Raw genomic sequence first — 23,669 nt, forward strand, 5'->3', positions numbered from 1 at the left:
CATACGGAACCCCGGCTAATGGCAGGGGAAGTGGAGTAATCCTTTTCGAGAATACTGTGCTTTGCAGTACGATATATTCTTGATTTTTGCCTGTTTTTACAGTTAGCAAAGACCATTCCGATTAAAGAGCACTGTATTTCGTAAGCTGTATTAGAGGCAAGGGGGGGTTGCCACCAGTTTGGACCATCCTCGTGACCATGTTTGTGGACGTAGCGTGTGCGCATTCCCACTTGCAGGTGAGGCACACAGGTTACGGTGAAGGTGGTGTTTTCCCGTGAAGCGGTGGGGGTGCCTGAGGCTACGGCTGAGCGGCCTCCCGTGAGGGGCCACGCCTGCCAAGGTGTAACTGCTGTGGACGATTGTACTTTTCGGCGCCTTGGACACGACTGAGGGAAACAAGTAGCAAAAATTTTTTAAGACAAAGATAAAACGCCATTTATCAATCCAAATAACACAGTAGTAAAGGAATTAGTCATTAAATCGTTCGGCAGGAAAAACGTTTGTAACACGAAGTTTTTAACAGTACAGAGAATGGGAAACTGAGGGACTCGCACCTTGGCGCGCTTCTCCCTTGCCTCCGCCTCTGGCTGCTCCCGGGCTCCACTTAAGCGGCCCCGCCCCCCGCCTCCCGGTTAGGCTCGGCCTCCTTGCGCTTCGGTGTCGCTCTCGACCCCGAGGGGCGGGACGGGGCGTGCCGTGCGTCACGTCGCCGTTCCGTTGTGCGAGCTCCGCTCCTGCGTCCCCGTCGCCGTGTGTTTGAAAGCTGTTCACAGGGTGACAACGGTGGCCTCGGCGCGCTATGGAGCCGAGGCTAGTGAAGCCGCCCGGGCAGGATTTGGTAGTGGAACGTCTCAAAAGCCGCTACGGACTAGGGGGTAGCCGCTTCGCCGAGGTGAGGCCTCGCCCTTCACCTCGACCCGTCCCTGTGTCCGCGGGCGGGTGGGTTCCTGCAGGTGTGAAGCAGCCCGCCCGGCAGCTGCGCCCAAACCCTCGGAGCCGGGGTGCGCAGGGCACTCGGGCGGGGAGCCACTTTCTGGGCCTCGAGCCGCTCGGCCGGCAACAGGGTTAATGAAAGGTAGCCGGAGGAGAAGTCATTTGTGGCCGCAGATGCTCCCTATGTGGGAAAAACAAATTTTCCATCAGAAAAATTCCTTCACCATAAACTCTTTGAAGGTTTATGATGTATCAGACATGGTGGTATGGTACTTTAATTTACAGTGACTCGTGTGGAGTTCAAAAAGCAATTTTAATTCCTTTAAAAACCTTCCTATTTGGAAACAATTCCAAACTTAAAGTTGCAAGAATAATACAAAACTCTTGAATAGTTCGTTTGGACTCACCAGTTGTTAACATTTTGCCACATTTGCGTTACTATTATCTTCCTAGTTTTGACTTTCCATACACACATTGTCCCCCTGAACTATTGAAGGGTAACTTGCAGGCACTGTGATACTACCCCCAAATATAAATACTTTAGTGTATTTTCTAGGAATAAGCATATTCTCTTATATACCCCCAGTAATAAATTAAGGAGACTTACCATTTATACAATAATATGTAATGTATAGTTCATTTTCATATTTCACCAATTATCTCAATAATGTCCTTTGTAAAATTTTTTTTCCTGGTGCAGATACAATCTAAAAATGAGCATTGCATTTGGTTTTCGCTTCTGTTTTTTCTGGAACAGGTTCTTAAGTCTTTGCCTTCTATAATGTTGATATTTTTGAAGACTATAGGAACAGCTGAGTTTCTCTGGTGAATACACCTCATGATTAGATCGGTACTGGTTTTTTGCATTTTTGGCAGGAGTGATGTATGCGTTGCTCCTGTTCATTAGGAGACCTGTGATGTTGCTTTGTCCCATTATTGGTGCTATTAACTTTTGACTACTTGGTTAAGGTAGTGTCTGTCAGATTTGTCCACTCTAAACTTTGTAATTATCCCTTGTACTTAATACATAATTTGTGGGGAACTCTTTTGAGACTAGGTTGATTATTAATATATAAATTAAATATGTCTTTTTTTTTAAGTATGATTTTTCAAGTTTTGATCAGGCTAAATGGAAGAGAAGATTGCTAACCTCCCCAGGTAAGCTGATGGAGTATTTTCTATATTTGGGGGTTTTAACAAATTTAATTTGAGAAAAAACATTTTAAAAAAATGTTAGGCTTAAGACTAAGTGCATATATCTTGTGATACTAAGCTTTTTTCATTTGGGTAATGAACTAATAGTAATCAAGATTTTGGGGGCAGTAAATGTGTAAGATGTCTTTAAAATCAGATTGAATTTTTTGGTGTTTCAGTTAGAGCATTTTTGCCTTTAAAAATGTTAAAAATTAAACAGTATATGAGGTAAGGAAAACTGCTATTTTTTTAAGGCATAAACTTTTCCAAGTTACAGGGGTAATAAATTGTTGCACTGGAAGAATCTATCAAATGTACTTGGTAAAGATAATTATATTGTGAGATTGGGTGGGTAGGAACATTATGTGGTAATCTGGAACTAACATATATAGCTAATTAACCATTAGTCTTGATTTGTTGGTACTTCTTTAGTGATGTTTTTACTAGTAAGTGTACTCATCGGATTTTGGGGTGACAGCAGAAACCGTATCTTTAAAAGTTTATCAGATGGTAGATTAGAGAATTTCATTTCTTTTCCAAGTTTATTTCATTTTGAAATTTTGTAAACACTCTTCCGAAACATTCCTTCAGTATGAAAAAAAACCCAGTTATTACTGAGTCTGGTATCTTAAAAATATCTTAAAATTATATTTTAGTTTTGAAATTTGCCCTAAAATTTCCAACTTTTTAAAATATAACTAAAAAGTATAGCTCATTTAATTTCTGATGGGGTAAAAATGCATGTTAGACAAGGGTGCGTACATTTCAATGACATGGATGGAACTATAGGGTATTATGCTAAGCGAAATAAGCCAGTCAAAGACAAATACCATATGATTTCACTCATATGTGGAATTTAAGAAACAAAACAAATGAACATAGGAGAAAGAAAGGAAAAATAAAATAAGATGAAATCAGAGCGGGAGACAAACCAGAGACTCTTAGTTCTGGGGAACAAACTGAGGGTTGCTGGAGGGGAGGTGAATGGGGGGAAGGTATAATTTGGTGATGGGCATTAAGGAGGGCACTTGATGTAATGAGCACTGAGTGTTATATGCAACTGACAAATCACTAAATTCTACCTCTGAAACATTTTTAAAAAATCAGATAATTCCAAAAAAGTTTTAAAAAATATTTCTAAATTTCTTATCAGAGAAGCTCTCTGCCTTTTATTCAGTTTAGATATAGGCTAATAGTCTGTTAAATGTTTAGTGTTTAGGGTCGCCTGGGTGTTGCATTCAGTTAAGTGTCTGGGTTCAGGTCGGGATCTCAGGGTTGTGAGATCAAGCCCTGTGTTGGGCTCCCATGCTTAGTGCAGAGTCTGCTTGAGATTCTCTCTCTCCCTTTCTCTCTGCCCCTTCCATTTGTGCTCTCTCTCTCTATCTAATAAAAAAAAGTTTAGTGTTTAAAATTATAAAATAAATGTGGACTGATGAAATATAATGATTAGGTAGGAATAAGCCTGGATTCTGAATTTTAATCTTTCCATTTGCTGGTTCTGTTACTTGGATAACTTCATATAACTTCTCTGGTCCTTAGACTTCACATCATTAGAATAGGGTTAAAGGCACCTATTCTACTTACTTCATAGTAAGCTAGTTGTTGCTAATATCAAATAAGGAAATAAATGAAAGAGCATTTTGAAATCAGTAAAGTGGTATATAAATACAAGATTTGATGCCTGTTTTTGAAGTTTGCATTACAGAGACAGATAAGAAATCATTAGGTAACTTTGCTGCCTTACCTTTAGAAGCCTAGAATGAAATTAGTATCTGATTTTAGTAATCTGCTATTTTCTTTTTTGTTAACAGATGATTTGGATATCTTCTCATCTGGAGATAAAGTGGGTTCATCATTAAGGTGTTATTCTGATGAAAGAAAGCATTGCACAACACCACTTTGTAGTTCATTCAAACACTTAAATGTGAATTGGTAAAGTACCTTGAATCCTTAGTATTGCTCTCCCTTGGGTATCTACAAAAACTGAGATTAAAGGGTGGATTGTTTATGTCTGCTTTTTTCTGAGACAAAGTACAAGCAGTCTGGAGCCTGCTGAATGGTTGAAGAGACTGATTTATTAATTTTTACTGAGACTCTCTGTGATAAAAGCATAAACCTAGCATTATGTTTGGTCGTATAATGGAAAGTTATTTTCACAGTATGAAAGATGAACAGTTATTTTTATGGTTATTCATCCAGGACCCAAATGAAGACCCTGCTCCCCCCCCCTTTTTTTTAAGGAGCTAGGATACAAATGAATGCAGGTTTGTTAGACAGTGATATTTAACTCAGTATCCATTGTGTGTCTCCGAGTGTGGTAAGCTATATTTTAGGTAGAGAGAGAGAGATTGAAGAAATCAGTCTAGGGAGATGCTAACTACAAATGTGCAGAGTGCTGGGCTGTGAGTGGGTGAAACCAATATAAAAACAGTGGAAGCTAAGGTGAAATAAAGTTCTGAATTAGATACAATTAAATGCCATAAATATGTGGCAGAAGGAGGTGCTATGGGTATCAAGAAGGGTAAACATTTTGAAATAATGTTAAACGATAAAGATGTATACATATACAAAATGAAATGTTGAGATAATCATGGGGAGAAGAAAAGATAACTGTGCCAAAAATATTTGTAAATTATTAATGTAATTGATATGTGGGAGCTTGAATTTTTTATATAATTGCTTCATTTTCTACTTAAATGATTTAATTCATGTAAGCACTTAGAACAATGCTTAATACATAGAAAAGCATTCAAATGTGCTATTATCATTGTTATACTATTTCATTTGGCATTCACAAAGTAGCTTTGTTGATATGGATTTAAGATTTGGACATGAGGTAGTTTGAATATAGAGTAAGGAAAGTAAAAGTTGTTTTGAGATAATTATGAATTTCTGGAAATTATTTTCTTATATTTAACTAATACTTTTATCATTTTTTGTTATAAATGATCGGGGTATAATTTCAAGTTATAACTTGAAGCTTTTGAACTATGAAAGTTTTTGTAACATTAGGCAGTTTTTTTCATAATCTCTAGTTAATGATCTAGTCCGGCATAGTAGCCACAGGGCACAGGAGGCTATTGAGTACGTGAAATATAAGTAAGAAATAATATGCTGGATTTCAAAGATGGATAAAAGAATGTAAAATATCTTAATTTTTTAATGCTGATTATATATTAAAGTAATCTTTTAGATATACTGGGTTAAATATTGTTAAAATATTTAACATTGTTAAAATTTTGTGTCTTTATGTTTTTAATACAGCTACTAGAGAATTTTAAATTGCCTTATGTCTCTTGAATTATATTCCTTTGAGCAGCACTGCTCTAGAAATTTTAACTTTGAGATCATCTTTTTGGAGAGAACACCTGAGATTCTAGTTCTGCTTTACTTTTTACTAGTTAATGTCATGTGTCAGTTATTTAAATTCTTTAGGTTTCACTTTCTTCCTGTTAAATGTTAGTTCTTTTAACTAAAATTATAGCTAACAGGACCTGTTATATCTACCTCACAGAAGTATTAGGAATCAAAAGAAAGAGTTTGGCAGTTGTAGAGCATTATACAGGTATATGTCATTTTAAATTAAGACCATTGGATTATGTAGAAAGGTACCTGTGGTGACTTTTTATGATCAGTGACTGACTTTTCACATTTTGTTTTCCATTTTCAAAAATGTTTACTTGTTAAATTTTTTTCAATTGTTATGCTGTTAATATTTGAAAAGCAGTTTTATCTTTTTAAAATGCTATAGAAAACTTCCAGAATGCTGTGATAGGTTTTTTTTTTTTTTTTTAAAGCCTAGATGATGAACTGGATTCTTTTCAAGATTTGAAGCAACAAGAAAAACAAGAAGAGTTAATTGAGAATGATCATAGAATTAGTACCTCCAAAATAACCAAACAGTCTTTTAAAGACATAGAAAAAGGTAAAAGAGAATCATTTTAGAATAGTTACTTAAAAAGATGCTTTGTCTCAGGGTATCTGGCTGGCTCAGTAGGTAGAGCACATGACTCTTGATCTCAGGGTTATAAGTTTGAGCCCCACATTGTGTGTAGAGATTACTTAAAAATAAAATCTTTTTTTTTTTTTAAGTAGCTTTGTCAAGTAGAGCACATAAAGCTTATCCTATAGTAATAACACTGGCCCTCAGGTGTCTGTGTATTTCTGTGTTCTGCATTTTTGTAAGCCATGAGAGAGTAACTGTGCTTATTATTGACTAAAGGAGAAGAGAAAATAGACTTCATTATTTTCCAGTAGTATTCCTATGCTCTCAAAATTATCAAAATAAGTTAGTAATCAATTGAATACTTTTTATAATTTCTGCATATTTTTTCATATCAGTATTTGTTTAGCAAGTCACTAAATACTGTGGTAGATTTGAGTAATCCTTTAATATTTTAAGACAGTACTCCAGATTACTTAAGGTGTAGCTTCTTCAGGCACTTCTTTAATTACTTTCTTTGCATGTGGCTGCATGTCATAGTTTTGTCAGCATTTCAAGGAAAGAGGCAACCAGAAATGGCTTCCTCTTGGCTGCAAGACTTTGAGAACAGTGTTGCCCCTTGGATAGCCTTTGTGCATCTCTTCTGGGCATACATTGTCCACACACAACACACGCTCATTTTTCCCTTCCCACTCTCCTTCATCCTTTTCCTAGTCATCTCAGCATTTGAGGAAAGTGAAAAGAAATTCTTCCTGGACTTGTGTTTCTGGCTACATGGTGGATTTTCCCACTGAAAAACAATTGAAAATACAGGATAATGTAAAAAAAAAAAGTTGAATGTATTTAAGAGTTGACATAATTAAGGAATATTTAAGCTACGGATTGTGAGATGGGAACCTAGAGAGGCAAGCAAAGCAGTGAAAGTGTCTTTCACTTTAGGGGCACCTGGGTGGCTCAGTCCATTGGGCATCTGACTTTTAATTTTAGCTAGGGTTGTGATCTCAGGGTCCTGGGATTAAGCCCAGTATAGGGCTCTGTGCTCCACTGGAGTCACCTGGGATTCTTTCTCCCTCTCCCTCTCCCTCTGCCCCTCCTCCCCCTCCTGCACACAATAAATTAAATAAAGAAATAAATAAAATTTTCTAAAAAATGAAACTGTCTTTCACTTTAAGGGGATTTGCTGAACTGAGTGAAGTGAAATTTTTTTTTTTTTTAAGATTTATTCGTTTATTAGAGAGAGAGTGCGCCCGCTTGCATGCACATTTGGGGAAGGGGAAACAGGGAGAGGGAGAAAGAATCCGAAGTTGACTCCCTGTGGAGTGCAGAGCCGCACATGGGGCTTGATCTCACTACTCTGAGATCATGATCTTTGCTGAAATCAAGAGTTGTTGCTTAACAGACTGAGCCACCCAGGCACCCTAAAACTTTCTTCTTTGTTAAAAATTCGTGTTATTTTTTATTTTGGCTCCCTAAGATCTGTCCAAGATGGGGAATACAATAGGAGACCCTTTTCTTAAAGCTAGGGTTCCCAGGAAGGTTAATGCAAGTTAAAACCACTTTCAGTACCAACAGAAAATAAATTCTGGTAATATAGTGAAGCAAGAGGAACTTGCTCATCCATTGCTTTTGGGAGAGTAAATTAGTATGACCACTTGGGCAAGCAGTTTGATATCACTGGCACAGTTGAACCTGCACATGTCCCTTATGATCCAGCAATGTTGCTGTTAGTCATATACCCTGGAGAAACTCTTGAACATGTGTACCACCAGCCACATGCAAGACTGTGGAGCACCTGTGTAGACAAAGAGCTCAAATACCCACCTGTAGTAGAATGTTGGCTTATAAAAATATAAAATAGGATAAAGTAGTGAAGATCTATGAACCTGATTCTGTCATTAATACAGGAACATATTTAAAGGAGGTTATAGAAATTACATAATTACATCATTATATAAATTACAGACATTATATAAGGTTTAAAACCAGGCAAAACAAGGTCTTAAATTTTTTTTTTTTTTACCCAGATACTAAAAACTTTAAAAAAATAAAGCAATGATTAATGCTATATTTGGGTTAGTGGTTAATTTGGTTTAGAGGAGAGAAGGGAATCTAATCGGGTTTCTGAGGTAACTTTACATTTATTTCTTGGTCTAGGCAGTTAATACATGAGTGTTTTCATGCACTTTTAAATCCATTTTGAGGAGCACCTGGGTGGCTCAGTTGTTAAGCATCTGCCTTCGGCTAAGGTCGTGATCCCAGGGTCCTGGGATCGAGCCTCGCATTGGGCTCCCTGCTCAGCGGGAAGCCTGCTTCTCCCTCTCCTTCTGCCCCTGCTTGTGTTCCCTCTCTCACTGTCTCTCTGTCAAATAAATAAAAATAAAAATCTTTAAAATCCATTTTGAAATAATTTCAGACTTACAGAAGAATTGCCGTAAGAGCATAGAGAATTTCTGTAAGGCCTTCACACAGATTTTCTAAATTTTAACATTTTACCACATTTGCTATGTAATTGTTTCTGCATATAATACTGATGACTTTTTAAAAAATTTTTTATTTAAATTCAGTTTAGTTAACATATAGTGTATTACTAGTTTCAGGGGTAGAATTTAGTGATTCATTGGTTGCCTGTAACACCCAATGCTCAATACATCAAGTGCCCTCCTTAATGCTCATCATTCAGTTATCCCTTTCCCTCACCCACATCCCCTCCAGCAACCCTCAGTTTGTTACCTAGAGTTAAGAGTCTCTTATGGTTTGCCTCCCTCTGTTTTTATCTTTATTTTTCCTTTCCTTCCCATATGTTCATCTGTTTTGTTTCTTAAATTCCACATAAGAGTGAAATCATATGGTATTTGTTTTTGACTGGCTTATTTCACTTAGCATAATACCCTATAGTTCCATCCATTTCATTGTAAATGGCAAGATTTCATTCTTTTTGTTGGCTGAGTAATATTCCACTGTATTTATATACCACATCTTCTTTATCCACTCATCTGTAGATGGACATCTGGGCTCTTTCCACATTTTCGCTATTGTGGACATTGCGCCTGTAAACACTGAGGTATATGTGTCCCTTTGAATCACTATTTTTGTATCCTTTGGATAAATACCTAGTAGTGCAGTTGCTGGGTCATAGGGTAATTCTATTTTTAACTTTTTGAGGAACCTCCATACTGTTTTTAATACTGGATACTTTTAACAATACTTTTAATTCATATTTAAAGTAACTTCCTGAAGAGTACTCTGTCTGAGAATACTTAAAACTGTAATAATTTATAATTAAATTTCTTTTGTAGCAGTTGCCCAGCCAACTAATGCGACATCAAATTCAAGAAATTGGACTGAATGTTGTAGTAATGCAAGTGACTCCCCTCTGAGACGTGTCCGCTGTTCGACATCTAAAGCACCAAACAAGCAGAGAATACTTCCACATCAGATTAATCAGATCTATGATGAATTGTTTCAAATACATCAGAAACTGCGGGTAAGAACTAAAAACTGAATTGAGAATTCAGATATATTTATGTTCTAAGCACCAAACATATATAAAATTTGAATACAGAGTATTTCATTTTAATTATTTTAGCTAAGCATGTCGAGATAAAGTCAAAAGGGAACAAACACAAATTTATTACAGTTATTGAAGGGAAAAATTTATAGCTGATGGAAAAAATAAATGGTATTTTTAGGTACAGGCATATTTCTTAGATTTCAGACTGTTTTGTGTTTTGTGTTTATTTCTATCCCATCCTTGCTTAAGAACTAAAACAATCTGCTGGTAAAGTGTACTTTTTTTTTTTTTTAAGTTTGTTTTTTTAGTAATCTCTACGCCCAACATGGGGCTCAAACTCACAACCCTGAGTCACATTCTCCTCCAACTGAGCCAGCCAAGTGCCCTTAAATTGTGCTTTTTGAAGTAGTGTTCCTGATTCATTGTTTTAAATACGTATACGTAAGATGTTCTCTTGTCAATTATCACCAAAGTTTGATTCAGATCATTGGTCTTTATCTTCTTTGGGATTTTTTTGTTTCTAAAGGATGTACTTCCTGTATTTATCAAGTGTCCACTAAGTGGGAGTACAGAAGGGAGCAAAGGTATGTGTAATACCCAGTTCCAGACCAAAATTGTTCTAGTTGGAATTCTGCTATATTTGTACTAGGAAATAAACATTTTTTAAAAACCAGTATCTTAAAAAAACCTCCAATATCTCATTTTGACTGAATAATTCAGATTATAATTACCATAGCATTTCAGAAAAAGATTATTTTGGCCTAAAATCACTGGAGAACAGTTCAGGAAGAGACATAACTTGGTACTTGACTGGGGTAAAATTTAAAGAGAAGAGGAGTGGAAGGGCATTCCAGGTGGCAAGAGTTGGGGGTGGGAGGTCTTTGGAAAGGAGTGATTTGTCAGACTGAACTTAACCAGCCTGGGGAAAGAACACTCAGGCTGGCTACTACAGGTTTTTAAGCAAATGAGTGAAAAGTAATAGTGCATTGGGAAGATTTCTTTGCTAATACTTTATGAGATAAAAAAGAATAAGCAAAGTTGTAAAGATACATCATTTACTGCAAACACAATAAAGACAAATATTTTTTTGAAAATGAAGTGCAGTGGATTAATCTTGTTTAATCTGTAGTCAAATCTAACTTAAAAAAATTTTTTTAGTCTTCTATTGTGTTGGTCATCATTAAGTATATACATTTTGTCAAATTTTGCAATTTCATTCAGCATATGTTTGAACACTTGTTAATATGCCTTTGCATGCTTAATGTTGAATATATAGAAGTAGATAAAATATATGTGGTTCTTGCCACACATAGCTTATTAGAATCAATTGTGAGTACCCATATAGTTACAATTTTATAAATTTAAGTGAATAATTCAGGTGTAATATGAAACCTGATTAGGATAGATTGGTAAGGTTTTCTGAGAAAGTATCATTTAACTTATACCCTGGAGGAAGAGTAGGGGATTAGCTCTACTAGACTGTGATGGTCTAGTTAGAGAAGCCCCAGAAGCATGATGATATATTCATTCAAGGAAAATGTAGTAAGTAAATGAGGATTTTTAGAGCAGGGGAGTTGCTTAATCTAATGTATGCCTTTTTTTTTTTTAAGATTTTATTTATTTATTTATTTATTTATTTATTTATTTATTTATTTATTTGACAGACAGCAAGAGCAGGAACACAAGCAGAGGGGGAATGGGAGAGGGAAAAGCAGGCTTCCCGTGGAGCAGGGAGCCTGATGTGTGGGGCTCAATCCCAGGACCCTGGGATCATGACTGAGCCGAAGGCAGACTGAGCCATCCAGGTGCCCCAATCTAATGTATGTTTAAATGAGTGGGTTGGAGGGGCATAGGTGTGGAAGTTGGGAGACCGGGTAGGATATCCTACTGTAATAGCGCAGGTGAGAGGTGATGGTAACTTGGACTGGGTGGTGGCAGAGAAGTGGAATTGAATAGAGTTGAGATTGCTTTTGGAGGTAAAATGGGCTAGACTTGGTGTGATGAGTTCGATGTGGTATAAGGAGAATAGGTGTCTAGGATAATTTCCACATTTCTGGTTTGTACAACTTGGAAGAATGAATATAGGGGAGAAAGATCAAGATTTTAGTTTGGAATGGATTAGGTTTGAGAACTTTAATGGAGACCTAATGTAAGTAAATGTATCAGCTTGGCATTTAGAACATACGTCATGGATGGGCATCTAAATTGGGAGTCATTTACATATAGATATTTAAAGCTGTCACCAGTAGGTGAGATCTAGAGAGAGGGCAGAGTGTGAAGAGATGTGGTATCCTGATGGTGTCTTGGGGTAGGATAAGGGCCTTAGGGATAAAGAGAAGTGGATGGATTCTAAACATTTTTAAGAAATGGATCCAGTAGGTCTTAGAGATTGTTTTGATGTGGGAGGTGTACAGTAGGGTTTTACTCAAAGATGAAATGCAGGTTTATTCTTTTGGCTGTTGGATAAATGATTCTACTTTTTGCTGAGATAGGGAACAAAACTGGAGGGAGAGAGATTGTTTTTTTGAAATTTATAACTTTAATTTTTGTGTAGGAAATAATTCCTTTATCATGAATATTATCTTTTCATTTGCAGTATTTTTCTAGGCAACACTGTTTTGGTTTTTAAAAGTTTATAAAATATTTATGACATACGGAAAACATAGGTAATATTATAATATCAACTATATACCCATTGCCAGTATTTTGTAATGCTAACATTTTATTAATAATTCTGTTTGATATTTTTAAAGGAAATGTTTCAGTTAGAGTTGAAACAGCCTTTCTCCATCCCATAACCTCTTCCTTTTCCCAAGGATTCAGCACTCCCTTGAAATTAGTGTGGATCCATTATGTCCTGTTTTAACACTTTTATATATTGATATATATGTATTGTTTTGAATGTTTTAAAATGTTACATAAGTAATGACATACTGTGAATTTCTTTTTGCAACTTCCTTGCTTCATTGTTATATTTTTGAGATTTATGTGTTTGGAAAATGTAGTTCTAGTTCATTCATTTTTACTTCCATGTAGCATTCTAACCTCTAAATAAACCACCATTTCTTTCTCTTTTTTTGGATTTTATTTATTTATTTGAGAGAGAGAGAGTGCATGACAGGGGTGGGAGGGCAGAGGGGGAGGGAGAAGCATTCTCCCTCAGCAGGGAGCCTGATACAGGGCTTGATCCCAGGACCCTGGGATCATGACTTGAGCTGAAAGCAGACTCTTAACTGACTGAGCCACCCAGGCATCCTTATTTATTTATTTCTATATAAATATACAAGATGGAGTTTATATTTTACAAACAGCTCTGTTTAAGTGTCCTTAACCTATAAGAAGTAGTAGTAGCAGGTTGCTACCAAATTATTGTCCAGAGTTACTGTGTCTATTTACGTTCCCATCAGCAACATCCTGGAGTTGTCTTTCCCCCATAATATGATAGCTATCTCACTGATGTTGTAGTTTGCATTTTTTGCCTTTGAATGTTAAATCCATTAAGATGATTCTGAGTTTAGACAGTAATGATAAGACCATATTTTTAAGCGAACCAGGATAGTAATCTATAGGTGCATACCCAAGACTTTGAGCAAACAGACCAGTTTCTTTTATATCAAATCTGAATGTTGAAAGTATATGAGATGACAACCCTGTGTCCAGGAGTTAAGTTTCAATTCTCTAGAATTCTAGGGTTCTTTGTTAAACAATATAAGCATGATAGTAGAACTTTCTGGCTTTCATTATATATGCTGAGATAAGAGAATTCCAGCAAGTTTTTGTTAACAGTTGACCAGTGGTGGGGAATCTGTTAATGATTGCATTAGAATTCATTTCTTTCAAGGCTAGTATATCTGCCTCAGGAACTGCTGGCACTGAGACCAGTGAAGGCAGGTGTCTTGCTGCTTTTTCAGAGTAGTGGTTTGGTCCCATACAGAAAGCTTCCACATTCAGAAATGATGGTCAGAAGAAAGGTCTACTGAATCTTTTCTTTTTTTTTAGGTTTTTATTTTAATTCCAGTTAGTTAACATCGTGTTATATTAGTTTCAGGTGTACAATATAGTGATTCAACACTTTCATACATCTTGAACCATCTCCAAAAAAGGGAAGTGCAGGATCAAGGCTCTGGCAGATTCATTGTCTATTGGGTGCAGGATCAAGGCTCTGGCAGATTCATTGTCTATTGGGAAGAAGAGGTTCTTACAAGAAGAGGTTCTTTCTGGTTCATAGACAGAACTGTGTCCTCAATGTTGGAAGGGCCTCTTTTTAATTTTTTTAAAGTGTACAATTATTTTTAGAATATTTGAAGAGTGATGCTACCATCATCACAGCCAATTTTAGAGTATTTTCATTATCCCAATAAGAAACCCCTACTCATTAGATATCTCTCCTCATTAACCTCCCACCCCACCTATCTCCCCTCAGCCCTAGGCAACTATCAGTCTATTTTCTGGCTATAGATTAGCTTATTCTGGACTTTTCATATAAATGGAATCATATGTAGTGTGTGTGAAGTGTCTGGCTTCTCTCACTTAGCATGATATTTTCAAGGTTCATCCATGTTGCAGCATGTATCAGAATTTTATTCCTTTTTATAACTGAATACTCCATTATATAGATATACCACATTTTCCTTTTTTTCCATCAGTTGATGGACATGTGGGTTTCCACTTTTTGGCTATTATGACTAATGCTGCTATGAACACTCATGTTTAATTTTGTTTGGATATATACTTTCATTTCTTTTTGGTGTATATGAAGGAGTGGAATTGCTGGGTCATATGGTAGCTCTTTGTTTAACTTTGAGAAATTTTTAAGACCATTTTCCAATATGACTGCACCATTTTACATTCCCACCAATAGTGTACAAGGGTTCCAGTTCCTTCACATCACTGACAACATTTGTTGTCTGTCTTTTTGATTCTTGCCATCCTAGTGGGTGTGAAGTGACACCTCATTGTGGTTTTGACTTGCATGTCCCTGATGGCTAGTTGAGTTGTTTGGACATGTTTATTTTGTGCTAGCTGAAAGCATACAGGTGAGGATATTCAGTAGTAAGTTTGGACTTGAGTTTGGAGCTTAGGAGAAAGAGCTGAGCAATTGTAGGTTGGGAGGAGTTAGCATATACATGGTAATTTAGCCGTTGAGTGGAGGGAAGTAAGCAGAGAGAATGAGAAGATGTGAAGGGACGTGACTTAAGCCCAAATCCTGAGGAACATTAGTAGTTAAATGACAGTAAAGGAAGCAGAGCCCGCAAAGGATGCTGAGAAGCTGTGGCCAGAGAGTGAGGTGGAAAACCAAAAGAATGTGGTGTCATGGAGTCCAATGAAAGATTATTTTAGGGCGCCTGGGTGGCTCAGTTGGTTAAGCGACTGCCTTCGGCTCAGGTCATGATCCTGGAGTCCCAGGATCGAGTCCCACGTCGGGCTCCCTGCTCAGCGGGGAGTCTGCTTCTCCCTCTGACCCTCTTCCCTCTCGTGCTCTCTATCTCTCATTCTCTCTCTCTCAAATAAATAAATAAAATCTTTAAAAAAAAAAAAAAAAAAAGAAAGATTATTTTAAGTTGGAAGAAAGGGCCTATCGTATAAAATGCTGTTGAGAGACTCAATAAAATTAGGACTGAAAGTGACTTTCAGATGTAGTAGGGGAATGCTGGCGGAGGCCAGATAGAAGTAAATTGAGGAGTGATTGGGAAATAAAGAGGGCTCAGCAGATGTAGACAAAGTGTTAAAAGAATTTTACGAAAGGGAGGCACTTAGTGGGTGTGGTCAAGAGCAACTCCATTTCAGATGCGATTGGAGATTTTAAAAATATTAGAGGGATTTCAGCACAGCAGTGTCCAAAGAAGGCAGAAGGCAATGAGATCCTGAGTCTGCCTTTGTAATGGGAGGGAAGGAGAAACCTGTGTGTCTTGAGGGCAGGAGGTTGGTGTTTCCTTCTGCTGTCTTCTATTTTTCCTGTGAAGTTAGAGACGAGTCTGTCTGCACAGAATCATGTAGGAGGTGAGGTGTTCAAAATAAAGAATGGGGAAGGTTTGAAATATAGGCACTGTGGAGAGTAGGAGATAGAACCAACCATGAAAATAAAAAACACTTTCTGGACTGCACTGAGAATCTGGTAGAGGTTCCCTGAATTTACAATAGTACAACTTCTTCTGGTGTGTGTTTTCTCCATTGGTATCAAGCAGTGTGGCATTGGGGTTAGTGCTAATAATGCAGGGCTAGGGTCTTTTAGCCCAAGTGAAGGACAAGAAGGGTGGGGGGAGAGTATAGGGAAAAGAACAGACGGTGAAGGTGAAGTGGAGCATGGAATTGAAACTGGATAGGAGATTATTCCATATAGTACAGATGCATTTCGGACCCCAAATTCTCTAGAGTCCTCGTAGTGGAATCTCACTATGGTGTCACGTCATTTTGCAACAAGATAGAATTTCTGTGCAAGCATACTTGCTGTGGTAGTCTAGCTGTTACTGTAATCCAGATTTTACTGATACACATGTAGTCCTAAACACTGTTTGATTAAGCTACAACCTCAGTAAATTAAATGTAATTTGTAGAATTTGTGAATGTACTTTCTAAAAACACTTGAATCTGACATTTTAATACAGTGTGAAACTGCAGCACAACAGGAGTTTGCTGAAGAACTTCAAAAGCGGGAACGTTTTTTAGTTGAAAGAGAACAACTACTTTTCAGACATGAAACTGCTTTGAGTAAAATTAAAGGTGTCGAAGAAGAGGTTCTTACAAGATTTCAGATTATAAAGGAGGTAACTATATAGCTTTTGATTTCAGAGTAATGTGATTTCTGTTTTTCTTAATTTAGATTAACTAGTTATTAGCATTTTGCCACACTTGCTTTTCTTCTTCTCTACTCCCCTTTCCCCCCACATAGTTTTACCTGGACCATTTGAAACTAACTTGGCAAAAATCATGACTCAGCACCCCTAAGTACTTCTTTAGTATTATCAATGCTTAAGTTTAGGACTTTGTGTCTCCTAAGCATAAGGATATTTGCCACATCATTATCATATTAGGAAATTAATGCTAATTGAATAACTTAATATACTGTCTGCATTCACTTTCCCAATTGGGTCTTAAGATTTTAAGATTTTATTTATTTATTTGAGAGAGAGAAAGTGTGCGTGCAAGTGTGAGTGGGCGAGGGAGAGGCAGAGACTCTCAAGCTGACTCTCCGCTGAGCATGGAGCCCGCTGTAGCAATTGAGCTGAAACTGAGAGTCAGATTCTTAACCGACTGAGCCACCCAGGTGCCCCATTGTCCTGAAATCTTTTATTGCTTGTTTTATTTTCTGATCAAGTAACTAGATAGAATTCATGCATTGTACTTGATTTTTATATCTTTTTGGTTTCTTTGAATCTAGTGCAGTCAACCATTTTTTGTGAGACTTTTCTTTGAAGATTCCAGGCCAGCAGTTTTATGGAGTATGTCATGTTCTGGATTTGCTTGATTGTTTCCTAAGGATTTTTTCAGGTTGAATATTTTTATCAAGGACATTATCTAGGTGGTAGGGTATACTTTGTTTCATATCAACAGATACATTACTATATGTGTAACTTACATAGAGTAAATTTCATTCTGTTTTGAAAAACGCATATAGTCTTATAATCATCACCATAATCCCAATAAAGAATAATTTTAGCACCCCAAAAGTTACCTTATACTCATTTGTAGTTATCCCTCCTTGCCCCTAGTACCCCCGCCCCCTGCTAGTAACCACTGACCTATTTTCTGTCCCTGTACTTCTGCCTTTTCCCAAAATGTCATGTAAATAGAATCATGATTTTTTTTTTGTCTGTGATTTTCAGTAGCCATTTAATTATGAGGTATCTCCACATGCTTTTCTTTGAGTTTATCCTGTTTGGGGTTCACTGAACATCTTGGCTTTGTAAAATAATGTCTTTCACCAAATTTGGGAAGTTTTCAACTAATATTTCTTCACTTATTTTTTATGTTTCAGTGCTTTCTCCTCCTGTGTCTCCAGTGATTCATATGTTAGGTCTTTTGCTGTTATACCACAGACTGCTGAGGCTTTGCTCCTTTTTCCTTATCTGTTTCTTCTGTGTTCTTCAGATCTGATAATGTCTATTATCTACCATTACGTTCATTGTTTCTTCTTTCATTTCCATGTTGCTACTGGGATCATCTAGTGAATTTTTTATTTCTCATATTTTAATGTTCTAAAATTGCTAATTATATTCTTTTAAAAATTATGTTTAATTTTCCTTATGAGAATTTTATCTTTCCATTTGCATTCATTTGTATTTACCTCAGAGAACATACATAAAAATTCAGCATCTGGATCATGTAAGGATTGGCATTTCTCTTGAGACTTAGTCACATTTTTCTGGTTCTTTGTGTATTCAGTGACTTTTGGATTGTACTTGGGACCTTTTGGATATTGTACAGATTCTGGATCTGGTTATAATCCTCTGGAGACTATTTTTTTAAGTAGTCAGCTCAGTTGAGTTGTTTACTTATAAATTATAGTTGACATATATTATGTTAGTTTCAGATGTACAACATAGTGATTTGACATTTATATGCATTATGAAATGCTCACCATGTTAAACTAGTTACCATCTGTCACTGTATGATGCTATTACAATATTTTTTTTTAAAGATTTTATTTATTTATTTGACAGAGAGAGACACAGCGAGAGAGGGAACACAAGCAGGGGGAGTGGGAGACGGAGAAGCAGGCTTCCCACTGAGCAGGGAGCCCGACGTGAGGCTCGATCCCAGGACCCTGGGATCATGACCTGAGCCGAAGGCAGACGCTTAACCGACTGAGCCACCCAGGCGCCCCGCTATTACAATATTATTCACTATGTTCTCTGTGCTATACTTTACATCCCTGACTTATTTTTTAACTGGAAATTTGTACCTTTTGACCACCTTCACCTGTTCTGCCCACCACCACCCACCTCCCTCCCATGGTGGCAGCCACACCAGTTCTTTCTTTTATGAGTCTGTTTCTGTTTTGTTTGTTCATTTGTTTTGTTTTTAGATTTCCCGTAAAAGTGAAGTCAGCAGTGATTGTCTTTCTCTGACTTATTTCACTTAGCATAATACCCTCAATATTCCTTCATGTTGTCACAAATGGCAAAATTTCATTCTCTTTTATGTCTGAGTAATATTTCACTGTGTGTTTGTACCACATCTTTATCCATTTATCTGTCAGTGGACACCTCGGTTTCCTCCATATCTTGGGTGTTGTAAATAATGCTACAGTGAACATAGGTGTGCATATATCTTTTGGAATTTGTGTTTTCATTTTCTTTAGGTAAATACCCAGAAGTGGAATTGCAGGATCATATGGTAGTTCTATTTTTAATTTTTTGAGAAACCTCCATGTGTTTTCCAGAGTGGCTGCACCAATTTATATTCCCACCAACAGTGCATGAGGTTTCCCTTTCTCCACATCCTTGCCAACACTTGTTATTTCTTGTGTTTTTGATACAAGCCATTCTGACTGTTGTAAAGTGATAGCTCGTGGTTTGATTTGCATTTCCCTGATGATTAGTGAAGTTGAGCAATTTTTCATGTACCTTTTGGCCATCTGTATATCTTCCTTGGAAAAATATCTGTTCAGGTCCACTTCCCATTTTTTAATTGGATTGTTTATTTTGTTGTTGGTTGTATGAGTTCTTTATATATTTTGAATATTAACTGGTATCCAAATATATTTTGGATATATCATTTGCAAATATTTTCTCCTATTCAGTAGGCTGCTTTTTTGCTTTATTGATGGTTTCCTTCACTGTGCAAAAACTTTTTAGTTTGATGTAGATCGAATTGTGGTTTTTTTCTCCAATTGTTTATTTTTGGTTTTGTTGTCCTTCCTGAAGAGACAGTCCAAAAATATATTTCTAAGACTGATGTCCAGGAGTTTTTTACCATTGTTTTATTTTAGGAGTTTTATGGTTCTAGGTCTTACATTTAGGTATTTAATTCATTCTGAGTTTATTTTTGTATATAGTATGAGAAAGTGGTCCAGTTTCTTTAGTATGTAGCTGTTCAGTTTTTTCAGCACCGTTTATTAAAGAGACTGTCTTTTCCCTATTGTATATTGTTTCCCCCTTTGTAGTAGATTACTTTACCGTATAAGCATGAGTTTATTTCTGGGCTCTCTGTTCTGTTCTGTTGATCTCCATGTCAGTTTTTGTGCCAGCACTATACTGTTTTGATAACTATAGCTTTGTGGTTAAGTTGGAAATCTGGGAGTATAATACCTCCAGGTTTGTTCTTCTTTCTCAAGGTTGCTTTGGCTGTTTGGGGTCTTTTGTGGTTCAAACAAATTTTAGTATTATTTGTTCTAATTAAGTGAAAAATGCTGTTGGCATTTTTGGTAAGGATTGCATTGAATCTGTAGATTACTTCAGGTAGTATGGAAATTTTAACAGTATTATTTGTTCTAATCCATGAGCATGGTATATCTTCCCATTTATTTGTGACATCTTCAATTTCTTTCATTAATGCTTTATAGTTTTCAGAATACAGGTGTTTCACCTCCATGGTTAAATTACTTCCTAGGTATTTTTATTGGTTTTAATGCAATTGTAAATGAGATTGTTTTCTTAATTTCTCTTTCTGCTACTTTGGTGTTAGTATAGAAACAACTGATTTCTGTATATTAATTTTGTATCCTGTAACTTTACGAATTCATGTATTAGTTCTAATAGTTTTTGGTGAATTCTTTAGGGTTGACTATATATAATATGTTGTCATTTGCAAATAGTGACAAGTTTTACTTCTTCCTTCCCAACTTGGATGCCTTTTCTTTTTCCTCTCTAACCTGCTTTGGTTAGGTCTTCCAATGCTATGTTGAATAAAAGTGGTGAAAGTAGGCATTCTAGTCTTGTTTCTAATCTTAGAATAAAAGCTTTCAGCATTTCACCATTGAATATGATGTTAGCTGTAGCTTTCTCATATATGGCCTTTCTTATGTTGAAGTATGTTCCCTCTATACTCACTTTGTTAATAGTTTTAATCATGAATGGATGTTGCCTTTTGACAAACGTTTTTTCTGCATCTGTTGAGATGGTCATATGATTTTTATCCTTCATTTTGTTAATGTGCCGTATCACATTGATTTGCGAATATTGAACCATTCTTGCATCCCTGGAATATATCAGGGTCATGCTGGCCTCACCTCACAGAATGAATTTGTCCTTCCTCTTTTTTTTTTTTTAATGATTTTATTTATTTGAGAGAGAAAGAATGAGACAGAGAGAGCATGAGAGGGGGGAGTGTCAGTGGGAGAAGCAGACTCCCGCTGAGCAGGGAGCCTGATGTGGGACTCGATCGTGGGACTCCAGGATCATGCCCTGAGCCAAAGGCAGTCGCTTAACCAACTGAGCCACCCAGGTGCCCCATTTGTCCTTCCTCTTAAATAATTTTGTAATAGTTGGGAGAAGGATAGGTATGAACTCTTCTTTGAATGTTTGGTAGAATTCACCTCTGAAGACATCTGTTTGTTGGGCATTTTTGATTACTAATTCAATTTCATTTCTAGTATTTGATCTGTTCAGATTTTCTGTTTCTTCCTGATTCAGTCTTGGAAGAGTGTATATTTCTAGGAATTTATCCATTTCTTCTAGGTCATACAAGTTTTTAGCATATAATTTTTAATAATAGTCTCTTATGAGTCTTTGTATTTCTGTTGTGTCAGTTGAAACTTCTCTTTAATTTTGGACTTTATTTTTTTGAGTCCTCACTTTTTTTCTTGGTGTACTTGGCTGTAGGTTTTTGTTCTTTTTAAATAACCTCATAATTTTGTTCATTTTTTCTATTCTAATTCTATTTTCTACCGGTTTTTAAAGTCTGTTTCATTTATTTCTGCTCTGATATTTATTTGTTCTTTCCTTCTGTGACCTTAGGCTTTGTTTGTTGTTCTTTTTCTAGTTCCTTTAGGAGTGAGGTTAGATTGTTTGAGATTTTTCTTGTTTCTTGAGGTCGGCCTGTAATACTGTAAATCTCCCTCTTAAAACTTCTTTTGCTGTGTCCCAAAGATTTTGGAATGATGTGTTTCCATATTCGTTTGTCTCAGGTATTTTTTGATTTCCTGTTTCTTTGTTGATCCACTGGTTGTTTAGTAATATGTTGTTAAACCTCCATGTGTTTGTGTTTTTTCCATTTTTCTTGTAATTGATCTCTAGTTTCATGCCACTATGGTTGCAAAAGTATGTTTCCATGTGCACCTGAAAAGAATGTGTCTTCTGCTGTTTTTGGATAGAGTGCTCTGTATATATCTGTTAAGTCCATCTGATCTAATGTGTTGTTCAGAATCACTGTTTTCTTACTGACGTTCTGTCTCAATGATCTATCCATTGATGTAAGTGGGGTGACAAAGTCCCCAGCTGTTATTATATTTCTGTCAAATTCCCTTAATGTCTTTAGGTACTCCTGTGTTGGGGGAATAGGTATTTACAATTGTTATTTCCTCGAGTTGGATTGATCCCTTTATCACTATGTAGTGCCCTTTTTTATCTGTTACAGTCTTTGTTTTAAAGTCTGTTTTGTCTGATGTAGTATTACTACCCCAGCTTTTTTTTTTCATTTCCATTCATATGGAATATCTTCTTACATCTCTTCACTTTGTCTGTATGTGTCTTTAGTTCTGAAGTTAGTCTCTTGACTGGGTTTTGTTTTTTAATCCGTTCACTCACCTTGTCTTTTTATTGGAGCATTGAGTACATTTACAGGTATGTACTTATTGCAGTTTTGTTGTTTTCTGTTTGTTTTTATAGTGTTTCTCTCTACCTTTATTCTCTTGTTCTCTTCCTTTGTAGTTGGATAACTTTCCTTAGTGTTATATTTGGCTTCCTTTCTTTTTATTTTTTGTATATCTATTACAGATTTTTTTTGGTAGTTATCATGAGGTTCAAATATAACACCCTATGTATATAGCACTCTATTTTAAATTGACAGTCACTTAGATTTGAACACATTCTAAAAGCAATACATTTTACTCCCTCCCATCCACATTGTATGTATTTGATGTTTTAATTTTGTGTATCCTTTAACTAAATACTGTAACTATAGTTGATTTTAATACTTTTGTTTTTTACCTTCATACTAGCTTTATAACTGATACACTACCTTTACTATATGTTTACTTTTTCCAGTGAAATGTTTTAATAATTTTTTTTACTTCTAGTAATGGTTCCTTTATTTCCATTTAAGGAAATTGCTTTTACATTTCTTGTGGGGTTTGTTTAGTGGTGATGAACTCCTTTAACTTTTGTTTGTTTTGGAAACCCTATCTCTTCTTCAGTTCTGAGTAATAGTCTTATAATATTAACCTTAGTAATAACCTTGTGGGGTAGGGTATTCTTGTTTACAACCATGAAGGTTTTTTTAATTTAAGCACTTTGAATATATCATGTCCCTCCCTTCCAGCCTGTGAAAAATCAGCTGATAGTCTTATAAGTGTTCCCTTATTTATTTATTTATTTATTTATTTATTTATTTAAGAGAGAATGTGCACGCATGTGTGTTGGGGGAGGAGTGGAGGGAGAGGAAGAGAGAATCTCAAGCAGACTCCCTGCTGAGTCCGGAGCCCAACATGGGGCTTGATCCCACGACCCTGAATTCATGACCTGGGCTGAAATCAAGAGTCAGACGCCCAACTGACTGAGCCACCCAGGTGCCCCTAAGTGTTCCCTTTCATATAACTAGTTGCTTTTTTCTTGCTTCTTTTAAGATTATCTTTTTAACTTTAATTTTTGATATTTTAATCATTATGATTCTTGCTATGGACCTCTTTGGGTTCATCTTGTTTTGGGCTCTCTCTACTTCCTGGACCTGGATGTCTGTTTCCTTCCCTAGGTTAGAGTAGTTTTTAACTGTTCTTCAAATAATTTTTCTACCTATTTCTCTCTCTCTTCTCCTTATGTACCCTTATAATGCAGTTGTTAGTATACTTGGTGTTGTTCTAGAGGTCCCTTAACCTGTTTTCATATTCTTTGCTGTTAAATTTGGATGATTTCCACTATCGTGTCTTCCAGATTGCTGATCTCTGTTCTTCTGCATCCTCTAATCTGCTGTTGATTATCTTTAGTGTATTTT

At 36.3% G+C, this 23,669-nt stretch overlaps 1 protein-coding gene across 10 annotated transcripts in view; it reads left to right on the plus strand.

Moving 5' to 3' along the window:
* The first annotated feature begins 712 nt into the window (after nucleotides 1-712).
* CCDC138 (coiled-coil domain containing 138) overlaps nucleotides 713-23,669 on the plus strand; it is a 138,506-nt gene continuing 115,549 nt past the window's right edge. For 6 of the 10 annotated variants that reach the window (XM_025869116.2, XM_073897928.1, XM_025869118.2 and 3 more), the window contains exons 1-6: nucleotides 713-892; nucleotides 2,034-2,091; nucleotides 3,939-4,059; nucleotides 5,925-6,052; nucleotides 9,367-9,554; nucleotides 16,187-16,345. In XM_025869116.2, the coding sequence (XP_025724901.1) occupies nucleotides 800-892; nucleotides 2,034-2,091; nucleotides 3,939-4,059; nucleotides 5,925-6,052; nucleotides 9,367-9,554; nucleotides 16,187-16,345 (747 nt within the window). In that variant the 5' untranslated portion in view covers nucleotides 713-799. The remainder of the gene's footprint in view (nucleotides 893-2,033; nucleotides 2,092-3,938; nucleotides 4,060-5,924; nucleotides 6,053-9,366; nucleotides 9,555-16,186; nucleotides 16,346-23,669) is intronic. The other 4 variants (XM_025869117.2, XM_025869120.2, XM_025869119.2 and 1 more) reach the window with 2 other exon arrangements.

This window comes from Callorhinus ursinus, unplaced genomic scaffold (genome assembly GCF_003265705.2).
Source record: "Callorhinus ursinus isolate GAN/ISIS: 27379988/994484 unplaced genomic scaffold, GSC_fseal_2.0 scaffold10, whole genome shotgun sequence".
Classification (NCBI taxonomy): Eukaryota; Metazoa; Chordata; class Mammalia; order Carnivora; family Otariidae; genus Callorhinus; species Callorhinus ursinus.